The sequence below is a fragment of the Prionailurus bengalensis genome, chromosome B3, assembly GCF_016509475.1.
Source record: "Prionailurus bengalensis isolate Pbe53 chromosome B3, Fcat_Pben_1.1_paternal_pri, whole genome shotgun sequence".
Lineage (NCBI taxonomy): Eukaryota > Metazoa > Chordata > Mammalia > Carnivora > Felidae > Prionailurus > Prionailurus bengalensis.
Window position 1 is genome coordinate 118,442,935 of NC_057355.1, and position 19,421 is coordinate 118,462,355.

General features: G+C 47.7%; 1 protein-coding gene across 6 annotated transcripts in view; it reads left to right on the forward strand.

Moving 5' to 3' along the window:
* The window catches only part of RGS6 (regulator of G protein signaling 6), a 565,374-nt gene that overhangs the window by 484,128 nt on the left and 61,825 nt on the right, over positions 1-19,421 (forward strand). For 5 of the 6 annotated variants that reach the window (XM_043556506.1, XM_043556510.1, XM_043556511.1 and 2 more), the window contains exons 9-12: positions 945-1,026; positions 2,577-2,651; positions 4,313-4,411; positions 5,509-5,570. In XM_043556506.1, the coding sequence (XP_043412441.1) occupies positions 945-1,026; positions 2,577-2,651; positions 4,313-4,411; positions 5,509-5,570 (318 nt within the window). The remainder of the gene's footprint in view (positions 1-944; positions 1,027-2,576; positions 2,652-4,312; positions 4,412-5,508; positions 5,571-19,421) is intronic. The other variant, XM_043556509.1, reaches the window with a different exon arrangement.

Sequence of the window (19,421 nt, forward strand, 5' to 3'; positions counted from 1 at the left end):
GTTACACGACAATTAATCTGTTATTTTTTACTTAGAGAGGCACTATGAAGTAATACAGGCTTAAGAAAAAAAAAAAAAGAAGAAAGAAAAACCTCTTATCTGTGTTCTGATCAGAACATAAAGAACCCATCTTTGTCACCTGTGATTTCCCTCTTGCAATGTGTGCCTCCCCGAGCTGAGGCCAGTGATATTTGCCCTCTGGATCTTGTCACATGCTAAGGCTATGACTCTGCTTTTAGAAAGCCAGATGGTCTCGGGGCGCCTGGGTGGCGCAGTCGGTTAAGCGTCCGACTTCAGCCAGGTCACGATCTCGCGGTCTGTGAGTTCGAGCCCCGCGTCAGGCTCTGGGCTGATGGCTCAGAGCCTGGAGCCTGTTTCCGACTCTGTGTCTCCCTCTCTCTGCCCCTCCCCCGTTCATGCTCTGTCTCTCTCTGTCCCAAAAATAAATAAACGTTGAAAAAAAAAATTTAAAAAAAAAGAAAGCCAGATGGTCTCAGTGACTTTTAAAACACGTAATTGCAGCATTTTGAAGACACCTCTATTGACTCGGAATCTAAAGCAAACTTTCAAATTTGAGGCTGGAACACCACAAGCCCATATCCTTTCCTATAATTTGAATATGCAGCATCCACGGTGACAGGGTGGGGGCAAGCCCACAGAAAATTCAGTTCCGAGTAATCTAAGTCTTAATCACTCAAATGGACAGCCGGATTCTGGTTCTTTCCTTGGGTCCGCCATGCTGATTCCACCTCTCTGATGATTCGCAGTCTAGGCGAAAACAAGTCCTCTTCCCATGTGTGGGCTTCTTGAGGTTTCCTTGAGGGAACCGTCCGCCCCTGGTTGACAGCTGTGCAGAGAGCAGGGGTCACACAGGTGCCAAGAGCTCTGTGTTCACCAAGCTCCTAGAAACAGGAGCCTCTGATTTCTTTTCTTTGCTCTTTCAGGATAGATCGGAAAAAGGACAAGACAGAAAGGAAAATTTTGGATAGTCAAGAACGGGCCTTTTGGGATGTGCACAGGCCAGTGGTGAGAAAGCTCTGCTTGGTTCTCTACGTTTCTGGTTGGGTTTTTTTGTTTTGTTTTGTTTTGTTTTGTTTTGTTACTTTTCCCTCTTCCTTCGCTTGAAAGAAAAGACTATCTTTAGCCACCAGGTGTCTCATTCTTAAAACTAAAGGAAATTGCTAAACTTTGTGAAATTGGTTTTCCCATTCAGTCAGCATAACCTCGGTAGATGGTCTGGAATGTATCTCAGTTCTAGCTTTTAAAAACTATTCATCCATGACAACATGAACTTGGAAAAGGGGCGCTGTGGGAAGTGCCCCTGGGGACCTCTGGACCCCGGAGGTTTACTGCTTACAAAATAAGCAGTTTCCATTTCTACTGTCATTCGACCCCAAAACTTAGAATAATCTCCAAATGCGGCCCATTCTCGGTATTCATGGTAATCACGTTCTATGAAGTTGCCAGCTCCGCTGAATTAGCGAATGCTGAGCCATTTTCCTGGGAGAAATACAGGGTTAGGTTCCTGTGATCCCCTGGTCACAGCATTCTCTTCAGGTGACCAATACGTAACCACGGCTCAATTCTGCTTCTGTTTAAAGACAGCTTATTCCATATATACCGTTGATTCATTAATATCGAACTCATGGCCAACAGCGCTATAGCTCACGCCGGAAGGAAGCTTACCTGACACGCCTGTTGTCTCTGCCAGGCACCTCACGCCTTGTCGCGCGTGGGAACACTAGACAGCACTTCAGCCCCACGTTCGGGGGCCACTTGAAACAGCAAAACCACCAACGAAAAGCGCAGACACATGGAAAAGGTGGTACCAAAGAGGCCTTGAAAAGGACATTTGTTTACAGTACGAGATGAAACAAGAAGGCAGAGCGTCGGCTAATTCAGCCTCGCCGGGAACGTGCACACGTCTCACAGTTTTTGCCACTGTGCACAGGTCCACAAAGAATGACGAATGCACCACCAGTACCGATTTGGGGGTTCGAAGTAAATGATAGCTCGTAGGTGCATTCACAAAGACCAGATCCGTGAATAATGAGGCTCGATGCAGTTCTGATTTCCTGTTATTAAAACAAAGCTTGCATTTCCCTCATGAAAAGGAACCAGAGTGAGGATACCATGGCAGCCCTTCCTAAGAGAGCTGGTTAGAAGCAAAACCACAATAATAATAATGATAATAACAATTCCCCATCGTGGTATTGGATTGTTTTTAGATGGTTAGCTACGTGTAGCGACAAAGGCTGTGGCTGAAACTATCTGGCCCTTCTGAATAACCTGTTTACTCTTATAAACGGTACACTCTGTCCTTTCCATGTCATCCCTAGACAGCGTGAGGCAGGCTTGTATTATTTCACGTGAGAACTTGTGGAGGAACACGTATTAAAGATGAGACGTCTTTGTAAGAGAAACTGTAAGTGGCAAAATGGAGACAATCATGTATTATCTGTAATGGGAAAGACAAAGATTGGGTCTCACGGTGTCACTTGGGTCACATTGGAATGTGTGATTTTCACCGGGTAATTTATACGGTTTTCTTTTTTTTTTTTTTTTTTTTTTCTCAGCCAGGCTGTGTGAACACAACAGAAATGGATATCAGAAAATGCCGGCGTCTGAAGAACCCGCAAAAGGTTAAGAAGGTTCGCTAGTTTAGCTGAATTAAAAATTCTTGACGCAAATAGCCCTTCCATTTCTGGTACTGTTCAAGCAGTAATTTGCTATGTGTTAATTCTACCCCACTCTGTCCTGTGAAATCATTTCATTCATTCATTCTGCAAATATTTGTGGGGTGGCTGATACGTACCTGGCACCCTTCTTGCTGCTGTAATACAGTGACAAGTCCTCACGAAGCCCACGGCCGGCACACGCCAACAGGCAACAGTACCAGGAAGGCTGCACTAGGGAAATACAGGACGGTACAGGAGGGCGGGGAGGGGGGCCCCGGGCTGGGGGCTTCCGGAGGGCTTCCAAAGCAGGCTCAGGTGCGCTGAGGTCTGCAGGGTAAGTAGCAGTTGGCTCTGGGGAGGAAAAGAAACTAAAGGAACAAAAAGTATCAAAATCCCACCGGTGAAGGTGAGCTTAGTACTTTGAAAGGCTTTTATATGGCTCGATCACTCAAACTCGAAACACCATCTTGCTCAACTGTGAATGGGCCGATGATCGTTTGTGTTTCACGATCCTGGAAGGGGCAGTAGCCGTGGCCTACCCAGGGGTGACATACTCCGTCTGCCCCACGACGGCTATATCCCCATCTCACAACGGCACCCAGGACCATATTGGAGGAGAACCTGTCTGTCCTCCAAAATATTAACTTCAAAAAGTTAGAGATGTGCCCCCGGACATTCCTATTTCTTTCCTATTTCCAATCCTTCCATTTTCATATACGCACGCACGCACACACACACACATACACACACACACACACACACACACACACACCCCATGACATATATATCAACTTCTCGAATCTACTTACATATTTTATTCTTTACTGAGATGATTATGCTATCTTGTATTGTATTATGATATTTTATAGTGTTACTCTTAAGACATCCTCATTTCATCTTTAAAGGCCCCCTAATTCTACTATTCCAGAATTTCGTGGAGCTCCCCTCCACTCTATCTGAGCCCTTCTTGATTTTATAGATTTCAGCTATACGTTGCATACCCTTCTGAGTTTTGTTTCATTCCCAAAGCAAAGGTTGTTTTTCATCTGTCTCTAGCACAAGGAATGGCTTAATCAGCAGCCATAGCAACGTGGAGAAACTGAGGCCAGAAAGCTCTTTGGCTGAAAAGGAAGAAAATCTGAAACTTTGCCACCTCAAATTTATATTGGATGAGCATGTCGTGTGCATAACTTTCAATAGTGGTTCTTGAACTTTCTTGTGCCTCCGAATCACTTGGGCCATTTGCTAAAAGTGCAGATTCAGGAGCCCCACCCACAAAGACTCTGATTCAGTAGGTCTGGGGTGGGGCTCAGTGTTCGTCTTCACCAAGAACTCCCAGATGATTCTTTGCAGACGGTCTATGGACCGTATTTGGAGAAACACTGATATTCAAGGAGACCGTTTCAGCTTAGTGAGAGGAAAGATTGTCTAACAGTGGTAACCCAAAGATAGGACAAAGCTGCTTCAAGAGGAAGAGTTCCCCTCACTGTAGACATTTAAGCAGAGGCTGACCACTTACTGTCAGGATGTCACAGAGGATATTGGAAACATCAAATGAGTGCTTGCACTGCCTGCCTTTAAGGCCCCCTGCAACTCTGTGGGTGCGTGATTCTATATTCTTCCTTCCTCTCTAGTCAGTGTATGGTGTGACTGAAGAGTCCCAGTCGCAAAGCCCCGTGCACATACCCAGTCAGCCAATCAGGAAAACTACAAAAGAGGACATCCGGAAACAGGTGAATGAATGGACTCCCACACTCCCAGGAGGAGACATGGCCAGTTTGAAAGCCCTTTGAATGCTCACCTCTGAAGGCTGAGTGAGCTTTGAGTCCCTGGAAACCACAGTGGAACCCAGCTGTGAATGACTTGAACCCCTGAGTGCTGAGTGTGAACAACCGTGGAAGCCTGAGAGGAAAAATTCTCCACCGGGTCCCCCCAGTAGTTATTAGAGAAGGGCATGAAGGAATTACCCCAATGCCTTGGGGGTGACTGCTCTGGTCGGGGTTCCCACAGAATGTTGTGGGGGCCGCAGGAGGGGAGGGACTGGTGTCACAGAGTCCTTACGATTGTGATGCACTTGCAGAGTAAGCCAGCTAGGAGCCACCGACTTTATTGCTGTGATGCAAAAGGCAAGCTTATAAAGCAAGAAAACTCTGTTCCTGGGGCCGAGTTAGCATTATTTGGTTGCATGTTGTCTGCCTTCGTGATGGGAAGCTAACTGGTCAACCCAGGTCGGCAGACAATGGCTAATTACACGACTCCTTTCTAGGGTTCGCTGGTAAGGAAGGAACTTTAGGGTCTGCTCTTCACATTATGCTTTACTGACTTCTGGGGGCAATCCAAAGGCATGAACTGTTAGGTGCCGGCCCTTGACAAGTTTATGTTGGGGAGTCCAGGGGAGGAAACAGATGTATTGATGACTCTAGTCTAAAGTGCACCAAGCATGTGGGTGTGATGCGGGTGTGAAGGGTGTGCAGAGGGAAATCACCAGAAATTAGTCCAAGTGGATATTGACGGCTCCTGTAAGCGTTGCAAAGTTTTGCGGGACGTATACGCCACCGCCTTTAAGTTTGCGATCGCCTTTGGAAGTCGAGACGTAGGCTACAACACAGCACAGGAGAATACTGACATAGGTAAATTGTAGACTGTGATTCCCGAGTGTGGTGGGAATTCCCAAAAGGGCACACGGTCGTTGGAATACAAGGCTGAAGGGTTGGCCAAGGCTGGCCAGAGGAGGTGCTTGCATCTGGACGGAAATACAAGGCTGGGGTTCATGGGGTGAAGGGGAAAAAATCGAGTGTGGCCCTAACACCTCTGTTCTGTCTTTCCCCAGATAACATTTTTGAGCGCACAGATTGACAGACATTGTTTAAAAATGTCCAAAGTGGCTGAAAGGTATGTTTCCCCCTCCATCATATTACTGCTTCCTTCTAATTCCACAAAGGAGAAATGTTATGGGGGCGTGCCAAAAGGCAGACCGTAGTCATTTCTTAAACCGATGAGTGAGAAAACCACAGGCCTCGTGCAAGCACAGCTAAGATAGCAGACCTCCCTTGAGTGATGTCAGGAAATGTTCTGTTGCGAAAGCTTTTCAGGGGGTGGCCACGGGACCTTGTCAATCTAGGAACAATGTCCTTAAAAGCCACGCAACGCACTTTTGCCTTCAGACCCTTGATTAATTCAAATGGAATTGCTCCCTTTTCGGCCATAACACGCCCAGATTCCCTTTATAGGGGGAGAGAAATTACGTATGCCCTTTGAGGTGCTGGCCGCGCAAACAGGAGGGGGCCCGGCCGTCAGGAGGCGTTCTGCCTCTACACACCATCAACCACAGAACTGCATCAAATCAACTGTAAAGAAAATATTTGGCACCTCCAGCCTGGCTTCCTCAGGAGCATTTGTGCTACAATCTGCACCGGTAGCTGGTTCCACTCCCACTCTGTTAACTCACCGGAGACTCCATTTTGTCAACTAAATGGGCTGTTTTTCGAAATCTCAGTGCCGAGGAGAGACCACCTGGGGAATCTGTCCTGGAATAAATCTGATCAGACAGTCCCAAACCGCACGTTTGTTCATCCATATGCTGCCGTTTAAGCGATGGCCAGCGTCTGAGGGATCAACGGCTTAAGCTGTGGGTCTTAGCATTTATTGGATATCAGAGTAAAGTAGGTCCTTTAAGCCCAGCTCACACAGGGGTCTGGCCGTGCGTCCAACCTGCTGGCCTTTCTCTGCTGGCCCCTGGGGTGGGCCTGCATCTTCTTTCCAGATAAATAGCAACAAATCGAGGCTAAGAAAATCCCACTCCCAAAACCAAAATCTGAATGAACACCCTGGATTTGGGCCCACATCTCCGATGGCCCCTCCTATCTATTCCGGGACTTCTTGGTACTGTGGCTATTGACATTTGGGGCAGTCCTGTGCATTTTAGACTATTTAGCAGCATCCCTGACTTCTACCTACCAGATGCCAAAACCCACCTCACCATGGTGACAACAAAAATGTCTTCGGACATCACCAGATGTTCCCAGGGCAGGACCAGGGGAGGCAAAATCGCCCCCGTAAGCATCACTGAGATTCCCGTTTCCCCTAATGCAAGTGCTTCGGAAGGTGGCCGGTGGCTGGAACTCAGTTTACACTTAGACACCGATTGCTGTGGAGCCATATCTGCAGCTAACTCTGTGCGGCCACGGAACCATCTCCCCCCACCCTCCATCCCCCCCCACACACACACTGTTGTGACATGGGGCTTCCCATGTACCAGGCTCTAAAATTGCTTTTCAGGTCTCACTGTGGTTGCCTTTGTCCCAGAGAATGCCCGTGATGATCTTGACTCCATTGGTGCCATAGCCTGTCAGGGACTCCGAGCTTCTCTCTCTGTGAAAGAGGGACAGGAATGCCTGTCCTTGTGTTGCCGAGAGGATCAGTGCTAGTAATGCCTGGCCTTCGAAGGGCACGTGAGAGTTTGTGGTCCAGGGAGAGCATGTGAGGGTGGGGGAAGGGGAGCATCTCTCCTTGGGTCAAGTTATTCAGGTCAGTGGTCTTGAGCAGGACATTCCAGGTGGGGAGGAGTTAAGGATGGGGTTTCCCAAACCCTAGATCTGGGGAATCAACCAAATTCAGTGGGTCCAGGTAAATCCACGGAGCCTATATTTTGAATAATCTGCAAGTGGGCTGATCAGGTCTCCAAGGATTTGGGGAAGCCCTTACCCAGCACTCAGAATGATCTGGGAGCTCCCAGGACAAGGGGCACCCAGCTGTGTCTGATCTCTGGGGATATGGGGAAAGAGCCAGAACCGGTCAGCCTGAGGGAGGCCCACTGACTCCTGGCAGGTGTGCTGGGGCCTGAGGCCAGGGCGGGAGACAGTCCAGGTGGCCCGGGGAACCTGGCAGGAACTCTTGTTTGTTTGTTTGCAGCCCGTCAGGAAGCACCCCACCTAGCAGCATCTCATTATGCCAGAGAGGCTGCTCCCCTGGCCCCAGAGAGATGATTCCCACCAGCCCCTCCCCACTCCCAGCTTGAAGCTTCAGGAGTCTCCGCCCAGCAGAGACTGGATTTGATTCCCAGCAGCAATAACGGGCAACTTCTCAATGTGACACAAGGGTTTTTCATTAGAACCGCAAGGAAACTCCCAGATAGAGTGGAGGAGGGAGAGGAGACGGGTGTTAGCAGGAGATAAAGCAGCCTGGAGCCTTGGCCTGTCAGAGGCTCTGCGGGGGTGGGGACAGGGAGGTGGTGCTGGCAGCTGGCCTTGGGCGCGACTGCTCTGCTTACCGAAGGTGAAAGCTGAGCTGTGTCAGGTGGGCGCACACGTCCCCGGTCCCTCGGGGGTCTGGTTCCCCGGGCCCTGCGGCAGATGATGGGTGTAATTAGTCAGAAGCCGTCAGGCAGAGGACCCGTCCCCCTGAGAACAGGCCCACGCCATTTTTCACCCGGGTCCCTGAGAGCTGATGGTGGGGAGAGGCCTAAGGGCTGGGGATGGTGAAGGCCCAGTTCTAAAAAAATCAAGAGGGGCGCCTGGATGGCTCAGTCGGTGAAGCATCCGACTCTTGATTTGGGCTCAGGTCGTGATCTCAGGACCGTGAGATCAAGCCCCAAGTCGGGCTCCTCAATGAGCATGGAGCCTGCCTGGGACTCTCTCTCTCCCTCTCTCTCTGCCCGATACCCCCACCTCATGTGCAAGCATGCGCTGTCTCTCTCTATATGTATAAATAAATAAACTTTAAAAAATAATAATAAGGGGCCCCTGAATGGCTCAATAGGTTAGGCGTCCGACTTCAGCTCGGATCATGATCTCACAGTTCGTGGGTTCAAGACCCACGTCGGGCTCTGTGCTGACGGCTCAGACTCTGGAGCCTGCTTTGGATTCTGTGTGTGTCTCTCTCTCTCTGCCCCTCCCCTGCTTGCACTCTCTCTCTCTCTCTCTCTCTCAAAAATAAATAAAACATTGAAAGAAAGGACACTATATTTCAGTGAACTTTCCTGGATGACTTCTACACTGTGGTTTAAAACCACCAGTGATCAAGGTCTTATGATGTGCCACAAAGTGCTCCCCTTTTTCTAAACAGCCCCAGTCCATTACATCCTTTGAGTCTCTGTTTCTGCTTTTTCGCTGTTGGTTTGTTTTCTTGTGTCCGGTCAACAATCTGTAGCAGACCAGGTGTTTCAGTCAGATATCGCTGAGGGACAACCCAACCTCAAAACCTAGTGGCTTCAGACAACAGGCATTTACTACTGCTCACGTGTTCATGCGCCAGCTGGCCCTGTTGGGCTCGCGCTTGTGTCTGTGTGCGGCCGTGGACTGGGTAGGCAGCTCTGTGACCTTGGCTGGGCTCTCAGATGTTCGGCTTCAGCTGGTTTAGGATGACCTCAGCTGGGACAACCGGGCTCTCCTTCATGGGTTCTCTCATCCTCCAGCTACTTTGACCTTGTTCACATGGGAATAGCAGGGTTCCGTAAGAGAGAGCGGAAGCAAGCGAAGCCTCTTGAGGCTTGGAACTGGCACTCTGTCACTTCTGCTATGTTTTCCTGGCTACCACATGTCACAAGCCCGGCCCAAATTCAAGGGCTGGAGAAATAAGACTCTTCTTAAATTGATCTACCATACCAGGAAACCAAATGACCAAGCTCCTTAGCCTTGATTCTAAAGCAGGAGTAAAGAGTCTTTTCTGAGAGATGGGCTCTCCCGAATTCGGGTGATGAGCCTTGAGGAACAGGGTTTGTGTCATTGTAGACTCTGCTCAGAGCCCCTTTTGGTCACATATCTCACCTATGATCCCTCAGTGGTTGAAGGTGCCAAGTAAATGAGGTCTTCCTGTCCTTTGCCAGAATCCTCAAGGGAGCCCCTATTTTATTCACCCAAGCCTTACGGCCGGCACTTGACAAACCGATCTGGGAATGCAAAACTCCATACATTTTAACTCCAAGTTGTCTGTGTTTCTTAGGGTTTCCCCCAGAGACGTCCCCTCACTCACAGTGGCACTGAGCTTGGCCAGGCACTGCAGGAACCACACCACCCTGCCCCACACGGAGAGAGCGACTTGTCTCGTCTTGTATCTGCTTGTGTGCTTGGCTGTCCTTGCCCTATCCCTGGGAGCCATTTGTGCAGCACAGCTGACTGCTGGATTGATTTTCTACCATCATCTTGCTTGCCCATCTCGGGATCGTGGCTGCTCTCTGAAATTGGATGCTGGTTCCTTCTCTGCCTCCCGACCCTCCATGATCATGAAATGTAATTAATGAAATGAGATAAGACAGCAAGGGGCTGGCTGAGGGGTTTTAAAAACCTGCTAGGGTGATAGAAGTCCATGAACTTAATGTCTAATGACTGTTTCAGGGAAGGAAAAAAGGGGCCAAAGAGGTCATTACAACTTTGCTTTTGTGTGATTCCAGACACCCTGCGAATCCTTGCTTTTCCTTTCTCCCAGCCCACCTTAGGTGACAGGGAAAAAAAAAAGATCAGAGGCAACATGATCACCAGGGCGAGATCTGGAAAATAGGAATGATGGTCACTGTCCCATCATGCTTTCCACTCTGTGCCTTCTTGTCCCAGAGCTGCTGGCCATCCCTCACTGCCTATCTCCCTGGACTCGGTGGATCCATCTTCTCTCCTACCTGCTCTGTGAACCACACTCCATATCTGTGCATCATTCTGGGGATCCCTTCCAGGCACCCCTCTACCCATTACAGACGGCATCTCTTCTTCCCCCAACTCACCTGTCTTATCTTTTTTGTTATATTCTATACAATATAGGGCAAAATTATGTCTTTATTTTTTTGTTAAGGGAGAAAGGATGAATTCTAAAACTTTTCTCTCAGGTTTTTTTTTAAGTGGTTGGACTAAAAGTTGGCCAAATTTGCTTTTGTTATTTCTCTCCTCTCTAGGTTTATCAAAAGGAGAACCTCATTAGCAATCTATATTAATAACAGCTATATACATATATATATATATATATATATATATATATATATATATACAGTTGACCCCTTGAACAACAGGAGTTTGATCTCCTTATACAAGAATTTTTTTCAATAAATGTAGTACAGTACTGTCAAAGTCTTTTCTCATCCTTATGAGTTTCTTAGTAACGTTTTCTTTTCTGGGGCACCTGGGTGGCTCAGTCAGTTGAGTGTCCAACTCTTGATTTCAGCTCAGGTCATGATCTCACAGTTCGTGGGATCGAGCCCCACATCGGGCTCTGCATTGATGGTGCAGAGCCTACTTGAGATTCTCTCTCTTCCTCTCTCTCTCTCTCTCTGCTCCTCCCCTTTCTCTCTCTCTCTCTCTTAAAATAAATATATTTTTTAATAACATTTTCTTTTCTCTAGCTTACTTTATTTAAGAATACAGTACATAATACATATACAAATATGCATTGTTTATGTTATCAGTGAGGCTTTGGTCAACAGTAGGCTATTAGTAGTTCAGTTTTGGAGGAGTCCAGAATTGCATGGATTTTTGACTTGCACGGGTGTTTAATGCCCCTAACCCCCATGTTGTTTAAGAGTCAACTGTAATACATAGAACATGTATATGTCATATATATAAGCCCCCTATGTACGCGTGCACACACACACACATGCACGTATGTATGTATATGTAATAACCATGATTGGTTAAAGTAGTTAGAAGCCGTAACTTTGCTATTAGATCAGTGTGAGCATCATCCTGTGATCCAGGAAGCTGTTCACTATTTCACAGCACTAGTAGGCGCTGAATAATGTTGACTGAACGACTAACCATGGGCTCTACCCTTAGTGGCTAGTTGGTGAATTTCTGCTGCTTTCTACAAGAAAATGGAAAGGCATATGGGGATAAATCAGCCAGCCCCATATTTCACCCAAGAACCAGTTCAAAGCACCTGATGACGGTGGATAGCACGTTTGCTAATGGCTGGTGTGTCAGCACCTTCTAACGATGTGAGAATTTGGCATTTGAAAATAACAACACCATATACTGGAGGCAGAGATAAGGGGACAAGGATATTAAAACGGCTCAATGAGAAGTAATTGTCCTAATGGACTTCCTCTGGATTTCCTGTATTTATTTTATTTTTTCCATTTCCTCCCGTATGAGTCAGCTCAGGTAGCCATAACAAAATACCACAGACTGAGTATATGGGTTTATAGAGGTCTGAAGTCCATGGTCAAGGTGCCAGCAAGGCTGGTTCCTGGTGGAGCCTCTCTTCCTGGCTTGCAGACAGCCCCCTCCTTGCTGTGTCCTCACATGGCCTTTCCTCTGTGCGCACACACGCAGAGGAGAGAGAACTCCGGTGTCTCTTCCTCTCTTTAGGAAGAAAGTTCTACCAAATCAGGGCCCCACCCCATGACCTTAATCTTAATTATCTCCTTAAAGACAGTCACATTGCAGGGGTAAAGCTTTAACATGTGAAATCGGGGGGTGGGGGACACAATGTAGTCTGTTCGATGCCACCAATTCTGCTTTGGTGCCACCCACACCCAGCAATCTGTGGACATCGTTGCCTGTGTGCTATTACGTGCCAGCTGTCTGCAAAGCTCTTTCCATGCCTCTCTGTTCTCTCTCTGTGCTTTTCCTGTCCTATCTCAAATCTTCCTGTAGTCACTGATAATGACTTCAGACCCAAATAGTACTTCGTATCAACCACTGCGACCTCCCTCGTTGCCTGCTCACCCGTTTCATGGTCTTCATGTGTCTCCACGATACTCTGGTATCTTATCTGTGCGCTGCAAGGAAGTGCACGTTCGGGGGAGAGGAAGCCTCTCTGGCTAACGCTACAAAGGGCTGCCTCCGTGAACTCCCCTTCACATTCCCATCGCCTTCATCCTATATTTCGGTTGTATTGCTCTGTTGTCAGGCAATAGAACCCCAGCTTGAACCCAGTTCAGCTAAAAGGAGCAGGTGCTGACCCACGGAATACAAGGAGGAGCTGCAGAGTTGAGCTCTGGGAAGGCCGGCAATGCCACTAGGCTCTAGAGTAGCTGCAACCAGGGCCTTGAACACTCCCGAGACCCCTTCTTCGTCTCTTGTCCTGTTCCACTTTCCACATTGGCCTCCTCCTCTTTCATCACAGACAGTGTTCAGAAACAGCACTGCCTCCAGCCCCTGAACTTTGTAACTGTGGTTTCTACCGCGGAAGCTGGAGAAGGATTAACCCAGCGTCGGTCAGCAAGGTGTCCATTCCTGGACAGATCAACCGTAGCCAGGAGCAGGGTTTGTTAGTACATGGAACCCCCTAACGCAGCGCTGGGCGCACGTTGGGGTGCAATTTCCAGGAGGTGAGGAGAACTGAGCAAGACCCCAGAGATGTCTTCTGTGCTAGTTTGCCCATTCTGGAGGGCTTCTCACCACCCAGGATTCCCAGCTCCTTTACTCACACCCCAAGAGGCACAGCACAAGGGTCAACACAACCAAGTCCACTCACTGCATTCCTGGAAGCCACTTCTGCCTCCATTTGTACCTCTTTTCACACCTGAGAAATGACGTTGCATGACCTACGTGCAGATCCTGAGGCCTTTTATTCTCTCTGCGTGAAGCTCAGTTTTTATCCTGTGTAGCCAACCCTTTGTTTCTTTCTGCTGTATCTCACTTTAGGAGAATTAGCTCCTAAGCATAAGGCACGTCCGACCCGGATGAGAGGCAGCAGCGACCAGATGAGCAGTGCTTGCTCGCACGCACTCCTTGGGCTGTTTCTGGCCAGTCTCGTGGTGTTGAGAAGCATAGGGAAGAGACCCTCTTCCGTCTCTTCCTGGTGTGGGGTGTTCTCCCACCTCCTCTCCATCCTCTGCCACCGCAATGATGGAGTTAACCCTCTTTGCCACTCTCCCTGAGAAGGATCAACCCCCACAAGAGCTAGGAGAGGAGTTAAGGCAACAGACTACTAAGAGCCAAAGCCGCTCACAGGAACCTCCAAGAGAAGGCACTTTGCTCTCTCCTGTCTCCCATGCAGCCATGATGGCAAACGGGACAAGCGAGCAAGCATAGATTCATGAACGCGGAGTTTATTTGCATAGGTTGTATCAGTGACAGCGCCATAAAACACGTTGGTGCCATTCCTAAAAAGTCCACGCAAGCCTCAGATACACCGTTTACCTACCACCACACCCTCTGTTAGATGACTTCATTTTCAACCTTCTGCACAAGTTCCTCTCAAATTACGCCTGTGGAAGACAGAATAATGGTTCCTCAAAGATGGCCACGTCCTAATCCCCAAAACCTGTAACTATGTTAGGTTACATGGCAAAGGGGGATTACGTTTGCAGATGAAATTAAGGTGACTAATCAGTTGACCTAACATAAGGGGATTACCCTGGATTATCCAGGGGGGCCGGTGTAATAGCCCTTGTTGTAGACAACGGAAGCAGAAGGGTCAGTGTCAGAGTGATACAACGTGAGCCAGCCTTGGCCAGGCATTGCTGGATTTGAAGAGGGAAGGGGACCAGGAGTCAAGGAGTGTGGGACGCCCCTACCAGGGGGAAAAGGCAAGGAAATGGATTCTCTCCTCAAGCCTCCAGAAGGAACATGGTCCTGCTGACACCTTAATTTTAGCCCAGCAATGTCCATTTCAGACTTCCGATCCTTAGAAGTATAAGAGAATACATTTGCGCTTTATTTTTATCTTTTTAGTTCATTTATTTTGAGAGAGAAAGCATGAGTGGGGGAGAAGCAGAGAGAGGGGGATAGAGAGAGAATCCCAAGCAGGCTCCGCACTGTCAGTACAGGGCCTGACGTGGGGCTCAATCTCACAAACCTTCAGATCATGACCCGAACCCAAATCAGGAGTCAGACACTCAATAGACTGAGCCACCCAGAAACCCCACATTTGTGCTTTTTTTAAGCCACTAAGTATGTAGCAGTTTGTTACAGCAACTGTTAGAAATTCATATACCATCCAATCTCTCCCTTTCTCTTAGAATCTCAAGATCTTCCTTTCTAAAGTGCCTTTAAAAATTTCTGAGTCTCTCACTGATCAGAAGGTCCTCGTAGAGCCCTGTCTAATTCTGTCTAATTCTGATGATTCAATCAGTACATCCCACTTCTACCAATATAATATAACGTTTAAAATGCACATGACCAACTTTTACGGTTCTCTTTACAAAGCTTCCGGCCGATTTTATTTATGCAGCTATAATTTAACAAAACAGCCGTTCCTCTTCTAATACGACAAATTCCCCTGCTGGCCAATGCTGCCCATCACTGGGGCTGGGGAACTGATTAAGTGATCGTGCGGATCTGAGCTCTCTGGCCTCGGTGCAGATTGTCCGGGCATTTCTGTAGGAAGTTCTTACCCCTCTCTTCTCGTGTTCTTCCACTTATATCCAGGGTCCTGTTCAAACCCTGTGCTCTGAGAAGGCACAGTGTGGGGCTAGGCCCTTGGAACAACTTCATTCACACTTTTTTAATAAAATGTTTGATTTTGAGAGAGAGAGAGAGAGCAGGGGAGGGGCAGAGAGAGAGGGGGACAGGGGATCTGAATCAGGCTCCATGCTGACAGCAGAGACCCCAATGCAGGGCCCGAACTCATGAACCGTGAGATCCAGACCTGAGCTGAAGTTGGGCCCTTAACCGACTGAGCCACCCTGGTGCCCCCAACTTCATTCACACTTAATGCCTGTTACATAGTCGTGTCTCGTGCTCTTAACTTGAGTGGTTACACATCCCTCCTTGGGCTCTCAACCACTTCTCTTGAACCAACATCACCGTTAAATCTCACCACCTCTCCTCCACACTCTGAAGATATCCCCAGATTTCCCTAAAAGAGACTTGACTGTGGGCCTGTGTTTCATTACCTCTCGCTTTTCTCCTGGCTGCTCTCTGGCCTTGTGGGGTCCCACTGCCTCAGGCTGGTCAGCAGACAGCCTTCCTGCAATAACAGGCCACCAACAGTCAGGCTCCACAAGTGCCTAGGTCCTCAGAATTCTCACCCCAGCCTCTCCTGAGCCTCCCTTGCTTCTCCTGGCCCCAGGCACTTCTGCTGAGCTTCATCTGGGAACCTAGGTGTGACACGTCCCCTTCGACCTGCCTTCGCAGGTCATAGGTGTGGCCATGTGGACAGTCAAATAAAACAAGCTAGAGAGGTGGCTGGTAAAACCTCCACCCTGTCTCACAGAAATCAGAGCAAGAGTAAGGAAGGGAGGGGAGGAAATTTTGTTTTTCCATCCCTATGTGTTACTTGAGGGAAATCCATTTCTGGTTTAAAAATAAAATCCCCCAAAACTTGTAATTAGCTAGTTAGAAGTCCCCCCCACAACCACCACCTTTATCTTGGGCTGCTCAGGTAGTTGTCTTTGATTTGAGATCAGGGCCACCAGAGGCTGAGGTCATTGAAAAGGCCAGGGGGCAGACATGCTGGGAGGGCAAAGGGGTCACCGCTGAAGAGAGGCCCATAGACTACACCCACCATCTCAAATTCTGAGAATGCTGTGGATGCCCAAATATGTCATAATCAGGAAAGCCCCCGATGCCTCATCATGACTCAGACACATCTCACATGGACCGTTGTCCCTCAAACAGGACCGAGGTTACCAGCTGCTGGTGTGAAGGAGTCAGGTGGCCAAGTGTGCCCTTTCCATCCTCATGCCTAGATTCCTTCATGTTCCCTGCAGTGGGTTGAATAGTGGCCCCCAAAAGGGTATGTGCAAGTCCTCATCCACGGAAGCCGTGAACATGACTTATGTGGGACGAGCCTTTGCAAATGTAAATTAAGGATCTGGAGATGAAATCATCCTGGATTATCCCAGTGGGCCCTAAACCCAAGGACAAGTAAGGAAGAGAAGGGGAGAAGACCCAGACACAGAGGAAAAGTCATGTGAGGACAGAGGCAGAGATTGGAGTTAGACGTCCACAAGCCAAGGAGTGCCTGGAACCACTCAAAGAGGCAAGGAAGGATTACTCCTCTTGAGCCTCCAGAGGGAGCATGGACTTGCTGATACCTTGACTGCAGACTTCTAAACTCCAGAAGTAAGAAAGACTCCTGTCATTTCAAGCCACCAAGTTTGTGGGCATTTGTTACAGCAGCCCCGGGAAACTAATATGTACCTTAATGTGCAACCCATCTCTTTCAGAAAGAAAGGAACTAGCTCAGGGGACCAAGGGACAACTCCCTGTGGAGCTGTCACAGCACCGACTTGTAGTGTGACCTTTCCTGCCACAGTGCCGCCCTAGGGCCTTAGGATGAAGGCTTGCCTGGGCACAAGGCCTACCTTGTACTCCTACAAGGACAACGTGCCTCCACTGCACATGCTGGTTGCAATCACATAACCTACATTTGCAGAAGATTTAGAAGATTCTTTTGAAATGCTTTTCCATTTTTTATCCAATGGTCCTGAGTGCTCCACAAGGCCATTGCGTACCATGGCGAACTTAACAAAGATCCCTTCAACAGCTCGCTTGTAATTGGCTAGTTAGAAGACCTTTCTGTATTCCTGAAATATTCCAAAATTTACTAAAAAAAAAAAAAAAGAAGGTGGCTGGGGACAGAGTGAAGAACATTATAACCTATGTGTTCAGAGTGTGAGTATTATAACAAAGTGAACCCGATTGCCCTACAAGTCTGGTCTTGGCTCTTGAAGTCACCGGAGACCATGGAAGGAAAAAATGAAGCATGGGGCTCACCCAGAGAAATGGGTAAAGCCTGTCTCTGGATCTTTGGATCCCTAGATCCCTGCCCCACTAGGAGACCATCTCTCCCACTTGCTACCACCACAGGAGATGGGCAGCTTACTCTCTAAAGAAATTGAATCACATCAGCTCAGAATTCAGGCACATCACATCGTAAAGGGCCCACTGAAAACAAGTGAATTAATGGAAGATCTACATACTGAACAGTGGAACCCTCCAACCGTCCTCTGCCTGGTTCTTCACCCTCCAGGAGCCAGAAGTATACACCCACAGGCAAAAGATTAGAAAACTACAACCTGTGGGCCACATCTACTGCACGCTACTGTTTTCACAAATAAAGTTTTATTGGAATACGGTCACATGCATTCGTTCCTGAATTATCGATGACTGCTTTTTACTGCAACAGAAGAGCTGAGGAGTTGTAATGGACCCATCTGGCCTGTAAAACCTAAAATATTTGCTTTGTCTTACAGAAAATGTTTACTCACCGTTGCTCTAGAGAAAAATCAATGTCCCCAAAGAAAAGGCCCCAAATCCCTCATTGGGAGCTCTAGTGAAAAGACTGGTGAGCTGCCCCGTGATCTGTCAACGAAGCCCTATCCACACACACACTGAGCCTCCAAGCAGGTTTTAGTATCTCACTCTTAAACACAAGTGGATGCCCAGAGATTTTCCAGACACTCAAGGGAAACCCCAATGTGAGGGAGTATGAGGCAAACAAAGAGCAAAACGGACTTGGAGGAACCAAAAACTATTCAAGAAACAGAAAATAAAAATACATAATTAATATCCTCAGAAATATTAATGTCAGATATCAGAATATTTTATGCATAAATCAAAAACTAGATCCTGTGATAAATAAAAGTGAGCTCTGGAAGCTTAAGAAAGTGATAGACCAGGGGCGCCTGGGTGGCTCAGTCAGTTAAGCGTCCAACTCCAGCTCAGGTCATGATCTCGTGGTTTGTGAGTTTGAGCCCCACGTCGGGCTCTGTGCTGACAGATTAGAGCCTGGAGCCTGCTTTGGATACTGTGTTTCCCTCTCTCTCTATCCCTCCCTGACTAGTGCTCTGTCTCTCTCTGTCTCTCAAAAATAATAAATATAAAAAGAAAAAAGAAAAAAGAAAGTGATAGCCCAAATTTTTAAAAAGTAAATAAATAACAAGATGGAAAGAACCATCAAACTAAAAAGACAAAAAGATGAAAAACGGCAGGGCAAATTTAGGAAAATTAGATTATCAATCCAGAAGGTCCAATATTCAACTAGAGAGAATTATAGAAAGAGGAAACAGAAGAAATGAGGGTATGAAATTAACAAAGAAATAAGACTTCTGGGAAATATTTTTTTTATCCATTGCACGTGGTACCAAGCACAGTAAATAAAAAACACCAGCAAAAGCCAGGGTGAAATTTCAGGGCACTGTAGCAATAAAGAGAAGATGCTGTTTCCAGAGAGGAAAGGAACTAAGCAAAAGAACAAGAATCAAACTGGATCTACACTTCTCAGCAGTAACACTGGATGCCAAAAACACAGTAGAGCAACGCCTTCAGAATTCTGAAGGAAAATGATTTTTAACCTGGGGTTCTAGGTCCAGCACTATCTGCCAAGTACAAAGATAAAATAAAAATATTTTTAGACCTGCCAGGACTTGAAATAGTTAGCTTCTCTGCATCCTTTCTTAGGAAACCACTAAAGGAGTATCTCAGCACAACCAGAGAGTAAAACCAGTAGACGGACGTAAAGTCCAGGAAGCAAAGCGCAGACAGAAGTCAGGGACGTCCCAGGAGGGTGATTTTACATCGAGTGTGTAGAGCAAACAGTCCAGACTGGAGAAAGAGGACTCCAGACTTTGGAGAGAGGACCTCCGGGAGACGGGGAGACAGAACTGAACAAGAATTGGCTAAGGTGTTTAAGATGTGGGAAAACTGGGGGCACCTGGGTGGCTCAGTCGGTTGAGTGTCTGACTTCGGCTCAGGTCACGATCTCATGGTTTGTGAGTCTGAGCCCCACGTCGGGATCTCTGCTGTCAGCATAGAAGCTGCTTCAGATCTTCTGTCCCCCCTCTCTCTCTGCTCCTCCCCCACTCATTGTCACTCTCTCTCTCTTTCAAAATAAATAAACAAAATATACGTGGAAAATTTGTTGCTAGGT